This window comes from Lupinus angustifolius, chromosome LG06, assembly GCF_001865875.1.
Source record: "Lupinus angustifolius cultivar Tanjil chromosome LG06, LupAngTanjil_v1.0, whole genome shotgun sequence".
NCBI classification, from domain to species: domain Eukaryota; kingdom Viridiplantae; phylum Streptophyta; class Magnoliopsida; order Fabales; family Fabaceae; genus Lupinus; species Lupinus angustifolius.
Window position 1 is genome coordinate 19,009,082 of NC_032014.1, and position 11,671 is coordinate 19,020,752.

The 11,671-nt window shown below is 33.2% G+C and overlaps 1 protein-coding gene across 2 annotated transcripts; it reads left to right on the forward strand.

Annotated features, from left to right (window-relative positions):
- LOC109350109 (caffeoyl-CoA O-methyltransferase-like) lies at window positions 7,536-10,537 on the forward strand. 2 transcript variants are annotated; one of them, XM_019591248.1, is made up of 6 exons: window positions 7,536-7,698; window positions 7,795-7,874; window positions 8,453-8,597; window positions 8,684-8,815; window positions 9,963-10,281; window positions 10,314-10,537. In XM_019591248.1, exons 1-5 carry the CDS (start codon window positions 7,603-7,605, stop codon window positions 10,254-10,256), a joined length of 747 nt encoding a protein of 248 aa, XP_019446793.1. In that variant the 5' UTR covers window positions 7,536-7,602; the 3' UTR covers window positions 10,257-10,281; window positions 10,314-10,537. The 2 variants fall into 2 exon arrangements, with proteins under 2 accessions (XP_019446793.1, XP_019446792.1); XM_019591247.1 differs by having other exon boundaries at window positions 7,541-7,698; window positions 9,963-10,388.

Genomic DNA, 11,671 nt, shown 5'->3' on the forward strand with positions numbered 1-11,671 from the left:
TGGGCCATCATATTAGGCATGTGAACTATGCGTCGCCCTCTTATTAGCTTCAACATCCCCCCTCTTTAGGGCGGCCCGCTTCAGAAGTGTGCTTTAGTCTACCTGGTCACCCATAGCTGCTACTAAGAAAAACAATAGAAAATAAATCAGAAATAGAGTGTAGTAATCAAAATATTATGTTGAAGATACGTATAGTCGGGTACCTACCGATTAACTCCTCAAATGTCTGATTGCCTTGGACGAGTTTATAACACTTAATAACCCGACCCTCCTCGATCCAGGATAATATTTCATTTGCCACTCTCTTCTCCCGATCATCCAGTTGTTTTTAAGAAAAATCGAAGGAGACCACAGGCTTCTGGTGGATTCCCCTATTCTAGGTAAAGGGGAAATGAGGTAGGTTGTAAGGACCGTAAGCTTAGGTATGGCGTGATCCTCAGGCCTCTACATGGAAAAAACAGTCCTTCCAGTTCTTCACTGACCCATTTGAAGGGATGGAAGAGGGCACGACCATTCTGGGGCTGCAAGGACGTCCACCCCTGGGAACCTTCCTTACACTCGTTCTTGTTCGTGATGTGGGTCACCCAGAACATCTAGAAGATTAATTGGATGATTCAAGAATGTTCCATAACATCGTAGAACACATTAAATGCCCAGATAAACCCCTAGGAGTTAGGGTACAACTGAGAAGGGGCCACTTGAAGATGTTGCAACACCTCGGTATACCACCCTTCAAAGGGGATCCTCACTCCTATCCACCGCCAGATATACTCGTACATGTAGAAGCTCCAACGATTCTAATTTTCAATGACTATGTTTTGGTAGAGTTGTTCCTGGTCATTGGGAGCACACCACTGGATGTCATTCACTGGACGAGTAAGCACATCCACGATATGATGCACATTCGGGGAAAAAGTAGAGGTGTCTAAGACTTCCCAATCAACCAACCAATAGTGGAAGTTGAGCCCGCAATACTATCAGGTATGGTGAACTGGCTGGCACGATCGGTGATGTTCCTTCCCATGATTAAGATGTCATCAAAAGAAGCGTCAGACTCCAAATTGGACATATCATCCAAGATCGGACACCAATTCTCTAAGAGAGTTACCTGGTCCATCACAACAGTATCACCTTCGTCCTTCTTCTTCCTCAGATTACGTAACAAGGTCGTAGGGAAAGTTGTTTAGGTGGCCTTCATTTAGACTGACTACTACCCAAGGAAGAGCAAGTCGAGCTCGCCGATTATGACATGGGGCAATTTTATTGAAAACAAGTGAAGGTCTGGACAAGATCTCCACCTCATCAGAACTAGTTTCCCCGCTTAACATTATTATAGTGACCAAAGAAAGTTATGTATCAAAAAGAAGAGAAAAGAGATTACTGATTAATTTGAAGTCGGAAATTCTAGAAGGAAGAAAATGTTGACAGTCGGATTAAAAAATAATGCAAGCTCAGCATAAGGAAATTTCTTTGCAAACAAAGTGAAGAAGAATGAAAGGGACAACCCCCTATTTATAGGAAAAGGGTTGAACCTGGGCCACACCCGAGGCTGAATCCAAGGACTCATCCCATCCATCCAAAGCCACTCAAGGACAATCCAACGGTGGCTTAGAAAACGAAACAATGAATCCAAAACGAACAAAAGCGTCTGTTGAACATCTGAGGTCACTAATTTAAGCGTTACCGACCCTCGACGTGTCGACCAAGGACATATAGCCATCAAGACCTACCACTAGGCCTAGATGCTTTGCGTATTGTTCATCTGAGCATACTAAACCATAATTAATAATCTGAGCATATTCAATAAGAAACATTATGAGTCTAACCCCTTGTTTCACCCCGACCAAATCCGGACTATTACATGATCATATCGGGTGCGCAACCATATTAAACATATCTCATTCACTTGCCAAGGACAGGTCAAGCTTACTGCAGGTGTCATTAATGCCTTTGATCTATCATTAATGCACCTCTAAAGCATCATTAATGCTCCTCTGACTCGCCATTAATGCCCCACTAACATTCCCCCTTCCACGTCTCCTGCAAGTTCTACCTGCTCCTGAACAGATCAATAGTAGTAGACCTGGAGGGTGGTTAAGGAGAACCCGACATACTCCTACCGTACTCACCAGATACTAACCAATGGCCAAGCGTCATGTTAGTCATTCCAAACTCAATAAATAGGAGACTCATATATAGGAAGTATCAATTAATATCTCATTCCCTCGTTTATTACTTGCATTCATTACTCTTCTCTCTTATTTACTCTCACTCTCTCTAAAACCACATACAGACTTGATCGTCGGAGAACCTTTTCAAGTACTTCCCCCGGCGGGTCTAGGCAACTCTCCGACCAAGGCTCCTGACTTTTGTTACTGAACTAACACTCGATTCTGACCAAATTTGATTAACATAAATGAACATAGGTCATCTGAACGTCATAAACGTCTAGGATTGTCTCCACTCTAACCAGAGTCATTTTCCTTGTGCCAGACATCGTAGGTCGGGGTCAGGATCACTCCATGTATGTTATGCTGCCAATAGTGCATTGCTACGCCACTTGTAATCCCACCTACCCCCTACCAACATAACAGGGACAAACTACATTATGGCTACCACACATACCACATGCCACAATTCAACTATGCATAAAGTACGACCCTACCAAAACCGCTTGAGATGGGAAAAGCAGCCTCCGACAAGCCATGATGGTCGGCCATGCCAACAACACCTTCTAAAGCCATATCATCCATCTCAACCACTATAAATAGAGGTCCCCCAATAGGATGTATCACTTAGAACTCATTACTTGTCATTATTACTCTTTACTTACTTCCCATATCTCATTGATTGCTCACGGGCTTTACCTCTCTAGTCTTACTTGATCATCGAAGAACCTTTTCAGGCACCTCCACCGGCGGGTCCAAGCTTGCCTTCATCCAGTTTCCAGGAGAACTCTAGCCCGAATATTCAAGAATTCTTACCCAGACCTGTAGTCCGACCAAACTTGTTAATCCACAAAAGAACATTGGCATTGTCTTTGGCTTACCTACACCATGGTGACCACTAGAAACCAAACAACATGTTTATAGATTAAAGTCTTCATATAGGCACTTCTATCTTTACATTCACTTTAATATTTAGTAGTAATGCTCAAACAAATCAAAATCATATTTAAAGAATTGGATATGTCTAAAATGCAAAGTCAAAATTGCTAAGTAATGAGTTACTTGACCTGAGTAACAGGTTCCATGAATTGTGAGGTAGTTGGTAAAAGGTTATTGGAACTGTGTAACATGTTATGTAACTGAGAAAACAGTTACAAAGAAAAACTGAATGATGTAACTGATTAATTGAGTGTACTAATCGATTACCACCTTGGACAGAACATTTGGGTAATCCATTACCACTTCGTAACAATCGATTACACAGAGCTGTAGAAACCAAACATTCAAATACAAATGAACAGCTTTCTTCCAAAGTGATTAGGTTTCATTTCAATCGTGTCTCCTCTTCATGGAAGGATATCTTGGCTAATTGGAAGCCTATTTAAAGGCATTGAGACAACCAAATTCATAACACACAAAAACACAAGATTTACACAATCATACAAAAACTTTCACAACTTAGTAAACAAAATTTTGCACATTTTATTAGCAACTTTGTTCCTAAACTTTCAGATTTTCTGAACTTTCTTCCAAAGTTCATTTGTTCTAAACTTTCAAAAGATTAAGAGCATTGCATACTATGTATTTATATTGTGATATTAAGGATTGCAAGTTATAGAATTGTCAAAACTTGTAAAGGCAATCCTGCCATTGTAATATTCTTCATCATGGTTGTAAACTTTTCATCACAACGGTGTGTTGATAATGGGAAAAGAGTTCATTTGAAAAGGAAATTTTCAAGGGTAGATAAGTTGTGAGTGTGTAAGGTACAAAATTATCGGGAGAGAAATTGTAATTACAATTCAAATTATCTAGTGAAAAAATCTCGTGTGGCAAGAGTACTGGATGTAACCTTCGATGGACAAGAAGACGAACCAATATAAAAAACTCTCTATGTACTCTTCTTCTACTTATTCTTGTTATTTACTTTTGTTTTACTTGGTTGAATTTTGCATAAATAATCAGTTGCACATAAACTTTAATAACAACAGAAAAATTAGTCATATTCTCCCAACAACTATTTCACCCCCCTTGTTGACATCTTAAACTCACACATACAAGATATGGAAGCATACAAAGTAAATCATGTCAAATATGCTGATTTTAGAAGAAAAAAAACTACAAGTGCAAAGTTCTAAAGTTTTCATATTTAATTACCTTCAATGAGCAGTGTCTACTAAGTGTATTGATTCAAATGATTGCAAGTTATAGAATTTCTATATCTTCTAAAGGAAATTCTGCTACATAATTCATTCTTCAAAACATATTGTAAACTTGTCATCACAAGGGTGTGGTGAGAAGGGGAAAGAAAGTACTTGAAAAGGTTGATTTCCAAGGGAGTTGGGTATTTGTGAGTGTTTAAGGTATGTACAAGGAGTCTCAGAAAGAGAAATTGTAATTACAACTCAAAATATCTATTAAAGAAATCTCTTGTGCTACAAGAGTACTGGACATAAGCTTTGGTGGACAAGAAGATAAACCAATATAAAAACTTTGTGTTCTTTCTCTCTTCTCTCTACTCTATCTCTATCACTTTTGAATTAAATCTTGGTAATCTTTCTACAATAATTCCGTTGCATAAACACTTTGATTTCATAGCAGAAAAATTGATCATTGCCACATACAACTAATTCACCCCTCTTAGTTTCCATATAATACTTACACATGTGCCTATGGAAAATTGGGGTTTTTCATTATTTTTGATGAAGTCAAAAGGGGGAGAGAAGTTGAAATTGTGTTTTCAGGATTTAAAATTTTCGGGGCAAAATATTCTAACACAAATGGGGAGTATACAAGATAGGGGAAACATACACATATATACAAGATTTTGTCAAGAAATTGTATGCAAATAAATAAAAAAACTCCAATGTCAATATGGTATTGGTTTGTCATCATCAAAAGGGAGAGGTTGTGAAGAAGATCTTGCTTCTGACTTTGGCTCGATTTTGATAAAGACACCAATATCACAAAATGAAGTAAAATGATGAAGATCTTGAAGATATAAAAGCATGCTCAACACAAGATCAAGAATTATTAGTTTTCTAAGATAGGTACATCTATCCAAAATTCTCTTACTATAAGTATCACCAAATTCTCATATGAAATCTTTTTGAAAGAGTATTAAACTTAGTTTTAAAATGAACATAAACTTTCAAAAAGTTGAGTAACAAGTTACTTGAACTAAGTAATAGGCTACTATAACAGAGTAGCTAATTCTCCAAATGAATAACATGTTACCAAGAAAAAATAAATCAATGTAACTAATTACTAAAGCGAGTAATGGATTACTCAATAGGATAAAAACTTCTAATAACTGATTACTCACCTTAGTAATCGATTACTGAGAGGTGTTACAACACTTTTTCAAATTCAAACTAAAATAACTTTTCTCAAAACAAATGGATGCTATTCCAATCGACTTCTACCTTCATGTATGCATATGATTGCTGGTTAGAAGCCTATTTAAGAGTAACTAGCATTCAGAATCATAATAGAACTGTCATACAACTTTTATATACCAATCACTCTACACTTTTGCAAGCAACTTGATCAAAAATTTCTAGAATTCTGAAAAGTTGTTTTGAAGTGTTTTTCTTCCAAGTTTCATACACTTAAAAACTTGAGCGTTTGTGTTATACTTTGGTGGTTGACATATAAGGATATTGAGTTTAGTTGTTATACACATTTAGAGTCCTAACCCTAGAAACATGGTCTTCAATTTGTATCAGTTTTCTATAAAATTTCACCATATGGTATGGTTAAAGGGAAAAACTGTTTTAGAAGTGGTGTGCTTCTAAAAGTGAGATTTTAGTGAGTGTGATTGGAGACAAAGTCTGAGGGTAAGATTTGTAACAATTGACAATTCAACATATTTGAAATCTTTTTGTGTGTAAGAGGACTAGACGTAGCCTTTGATTGATTAGAAGGTGAACTGTAAGAATTCTCGTTGTCTCTCTTTCTCTTATACTCTTTAAAAATTTGTACTTAATTTTTGCATACTTATACTTTTCTGCTGCATATCTACTCTAACATTTTTAAGTTGCAAAAATTTGCATTAAAATACAAAAAACTAGAAAAACTAATTCACTCCCCCTCTTAGCTAGCCATCTTATCTTACATAGCGCTCGACATTCATAATGCTATCAATAGAAGGTTGTTGTTCCTTTAAACCATCATTGACAATCAAATTCAAAATATGAGTACAACATTTCATATGTAAATATTTGCCACCACACACTAGCTCACCCCTTGCGTATAGTTTCCTTTGAATGTATGAAATTGCCCCATCATTTGAGCTTGCATTATCAATTGTAATAGTGAACACTCCTTCAATTCTTCATTCTCTGAAACGTCTCTTGATTTCTCTACCAATGGTTTCACCTTCGTGGTTTTCGTCTCAGCAAAAGCTCAAGATTCTTTTTTGTAGTCTCTAATGTTTATCAAAGAAATGTGAAATGAAAAACATGTAGCCTAAATTATGGTTTGAAGTCCAACAATCTGTTATCATACAAAACCCAACTACATGACTTCGTAAACTAAGCCTTTAGTTTTTCTTTTCATCCAAAAAGAGTTAATAGCAATCCCTTGCAACTGTGTACCTATGTGGTACAACAAATCTATGTTCTATTTGGTTCATCATTTGATGAAACTTACACCATTCTACAACCTTAAATGGCATTTCATCACATATAACAAATTCAATCACAATCTTCTGACAATCATACAAGTTATAGCTCATAAAATTGGTTTCATCTAAAACATCATCCTCTATAACGTTTGTTATAAAAGCATTAAGTGTTCCTTTCTTACCCACTTTAGAAAATATTCATTGATGCTTTTATTTCAAATGTTTGAACATAGAATTTGTTTCAGGGTTGTTTGGGCCACAAAAGTATGTGTTATGGTTTTATTGTTGATGGTTTTGTTGGAGGGTTTTAGCTTGTGTCTATTATTGTGAGAAAGTTTGTGTCAATAGAAGGGTTTATGTGAGTAATCTCTCTGTTTTGCCATTTCTTTTAGCTAAAACAAAAAAAAATTAAAACATCAATTGTGAAGAATATTCATTGATAAAAAGAAGTAGTGGTAGACTGATGGTGTTAATAGCTTAGTGGAAAATTGGGTCATGCACACTTTAGACAAGAGCAGCCCTCCAAAATTAAGGTCAAACAAGGTTATCAAGGTCGTGTAACTGGTTCGCACGTCGTAAAAGTCGAATATGTTAGGTGAATTATTAGAAAAGAGAAATTTCTTGTAGCCAACCCATGACTAAAACATGCTGACTTGTCATACACCTTTTAAGATATTTAATCATACTAAAGCCATTATTTCGTCAATCTGGGTCCCTATAAGTTGGACAGCATTTTCGGTCTTTTATCTCATTCAAGAAAACTTACCAAGTTTCTAAAGAAAATTAAGGAAGATACCAATTACAGAAATGGCTGCAAATAATAATCAGGAACAACAGAACCAACTCGTTGGTCACAAAGATCTTGCTCATAAGAGTCTCCTTCAGAGTGATGCACTCTACCAGGTCCATTCAACTTTACATATGAATTTTATCAAAACTCCAAATAATTGTATTTTTTCTTTTGAGAAATTTTCACTAACATATGCTTTACTGATGCAGTATATATTAGAAACTAGTGTGTTTCCAAGAGAGCATGAAAGCTTGAAAGAACTCCGCCAGATGACAGAAAAGCACCCTCGGTACGATTTTCTTGCAACATATAAAGCTATCTTTATCTTTCATATTTTATCATTTATACATCCATTAAATAATTAGTTTCATACTTTGACATGATAATAAGATTGTTGTTTGATAATCATATCGTCATGAGTTGGGATCTTGAAAATATATAGGAGCAATTTTTTATTATACATAAAATATATCATGGTTACTTTCCTCAGAGGTACACATACATTCAATTAGGATTCATGATGGAGAGACAAAGTTCACTTAGATTTGGTACATGGTTATATTATTAGTGGTAAAACATTTGTTTGTCTAATAAAATATATCATTTTGATATGTTACTTGTCATACTCGATTAAAAAAATATTTAAGTAAAAAAAATGTATAATTAAATATTTTTTCATTAATAAGGTGTTAGTCTAGTAGTACAAAAAGAAATGAGGGATACCCTTCCTAGTTCAAAAAGGAAAATATTTTTTCTCATTGCTTCAAATGACACAAACATTCTTGCCAGACAACATAGATTTGGTCCCTACTATTTTTCCCAATTTTGTAGGAATGGTTCATTAATTTACACAATTTTGTAAAACAGGAACCTTATGGCCACACCAGCTGATGAAGGACAATTTCTAAGGATGTTGCTTAAGCTCATCAATGCTAAGAACACAATAGAAATTGGTGTCTACACTGGTTACTCTCTACTTTCCACTGCTCTAGCTCTTCCAAATGATGGAAAGGTTCTTATTTCACTGCAACATTAAATCAAAATTATTTTCTTATAGATTAACGTATAATAACTCATGAAGTTAATTTAATTAATTAGATTTTGGCTTTGGACGTGAACCGAGAATATTATGATCTGGGTTTACCTATAATTCAAAAAGCTGGAGTGGAACACAAGATTGACTTTAGAGAAGGACCTGCACTTCCTCTTCTAGATGAATTGGTTAAAGATGTAAGTGCATCATCATATGTATCACAATCTTAGTTTTTATACATGTTTTACTATTAAGGAGAACAAAAATTAATTATATAATACTTACTTGAATTATATATTATACTTGCTCTTTTTCATTTATGTTAGAACATTTTTCATATTTTTTTATATTTAGAAATTCAACTTATATTCATACTTTATTTTTCAACATCTTTTTTTGTTATTCATCCTTTTTCATTATCTATTTTTTTTATCTTTAATGTAGTTTCCAATTGGTTATTTTAGTAAAATTATATCAATTTTTAAATTATCTATTAATTTCTTAAACTATATACATAACTTTAAATATAAAACTATAAAACATATTACTATTTTCTTCAAGGTGGATGGTTCAATTCCTGATAACGATATTTGTTGAGAGGGGTAGTTACGAACCCCGAAAAAGATTAATTCTTTACCCAAAAAGGTGAAAGGTACTCTTAATAGTACCAAAAAAATAGTTTAAAAGTTTTAATCCTAATTTAAATTTTTTGGGTATAAGGAAATTTATTAAAGAAATACAAGTGTGCTTAATCCCATCCACATATTCCAAAAGTTATTTATTTCTTTTATATATAGAGTATGGTGATACTATTAATTAAAAATATAAATACTAAAAAAGTACTCACTAACAAAAAAAAACTTTGATCTGAATTTGCATGTTTTTAATTTTTTACTTAGGTCTTCATACTTGAAATAAGTATTATTTTGGGTCACTTTTAATTATTACATTTGATATATAATTATGTATATAAAGCTCTGTAACGAAGTCTAATTACTATTTTCCAAATGAAAGTAAGCAATTTAAGAAGTCCAATATAGAACTACATAAACTTCTTTAACTTTTATAAATTATAAAGACCTATTAAATAATTTAACTTATATACGTTATTATATTCAGCCTCTCCATTCTCGTTTTCTTATAAAAATGGAATTTTATTATGAAACATTCATTTATTATATAGTTTATATTTAAAAGTAAAAGATAGTTAAATTTCAATTATAGATGATACAGTTGTATAGTAAAAAATTCTTACATTGTAATAATATATATCTTACTTTATCATATATAATAAGAATTTAAGTATATGTTTGTGATTCATTGAAACATTGTGGATTTTTGCAGGAAAAGAATAAGGGGTCATATGATTTTGTGTTTGTGGATGCTGACAAGGACAATTACTTAAACTACCACAAAAGAGTGATCGAACTAGTGAAGGTTGGGGGATTAATCGGCTACGACAACACCCTATGGGGTGGATCTGTGGTGGCCCCACCTGATGCACCTTTAAAGGATTATATAATACATTTTCGCGGTTTTATTTTGGAACTCAACAAGTATCTTGCTAATGACTCTCGAATAGAAATTTGCCAGCTCCCCGTTGGTGATGGCATTACCCTGTGCCGCCGCATCATCTGATTACTCCTTCACGTTTCCATTTCCTTTTGCTTTTTGTGCTTTAAGAGACGCTTCAATTTTCATTCAGATGTCCAATTATATTCAGTTTGTGTGCTTCAATAATTTGATTTTAATAATAAAGTGACATCCACACTTTTTTGTTAAATACTGTGTCTTTCGTTAGTCCACGTTTTATTATTATTAGAGATTTTTTTGAAGTGGGAATAATTTTGTTAATGTTGCAAGTCTTCCTTGTCTGTAGCCGATACATCAATTACAATAATTGTCATTTAATGATTTTATTAGCAATAACTTTATTATCGGAGAATAACTTGTATGTAGAATAATCGAGGTAGTATATTTAGAAACAAATATATTTATATTTTTTGTGAACTTATATTAAACTAATTTTAATCAGAATTAATTTTAATGTATCATCATATATGGAGAGTTCATTAGACAAATATGGGCCTGAGTATTATAAAAATTATTTCACTGGTTTTAAAATAATTGTATTCGTACAACAAAAAATGTTTCCATGTATATGTAAGCTTATAATTAGAACAGAATTAATTAGGAAAACAATTACTTTAAGGTAGACTACCTTCAATAATAAAAGTTAACAAATAAATTCTGAAAAAGTGATTATCATTTATTTACTTGTTTTTTATTAGAGTAAATTACACTGACATTCCATGAGTTTTAGTGAAATTACACAAATCACTTTTCACTTTTCTACACCAACACAAACCTCCCATAGTTTTTATATTTTCATTACCACCCTGCATAAGAAATAAGTGTAATCTTTTAAACAAAAAAAATGTGATAAATGCAATTAAGTTAAACAAAACATGATATATTGTGTAGACAAGTCTAAATAATATACAAATCAATGTATCTTTATTATTTTTTGTTACAAAATGCATCAGCAATTCTAAAAAAATATTGTTTAAATCGCTCTTATAATATAGTTAACGAACCAAAAATAATAAATAAATATTGACTCATATATTATTTGGACTTGTCTCCATAATATATCATGTTTTGTTTAACTTAATTGCATTTATCATATTTTTTGTTTAAAAGATTACATTTATTTCTTATGCAGGGGTGATCAATGTAATAAAAATTTAAAAACTAGGGAAGGGTTATGTATGTGTAGAAAAGTGAGAAGTGATTTGTGTAATTTCACTAAAACTCAGGGAGGTGACAGTATAATTTACTCTTTTTATTATTGAAACTTGTAGTCCCCCATCTCAAAATAGTTATTGCTGAAAAGAGTTATCATTAACAAAAGCATGTTTGGTGAAAAGTCATAATACCATAGTTAAAGTTCATTATATTTTCTTATAAAAAGAAGTTATTAGACCACTACCAACTTGCTTCAGAATTAAGTTTGAAGAGGATATTAATTGTTAGTTTCATAATTACTGTTA

Excerpts from the sequence above, each read along its gene's own strand:
- LOC109350109 (XM_019591248.1), top strand. The coding sequence starts at position 7,603 with ATGGCTGCAAATAATAATCAGGAACAACAGAACCAACTCGTTGGTCAC. Across the intron at positions 7,699-7,794 it reads AGAGTGATGCACTCTACCAG|TATATATTAGAAACTAGTGT; the intron begins GTCCATTCAACT and ends TTACTGATGCAG. Across the intron at positions 8,598-8,683 it reads CTCTTCCAAATGATGGAAAG|ATTTTGGCTTTGGACGTGAA; the intron begins GTTCTTATTTCA and ends TTAATTAATTAG.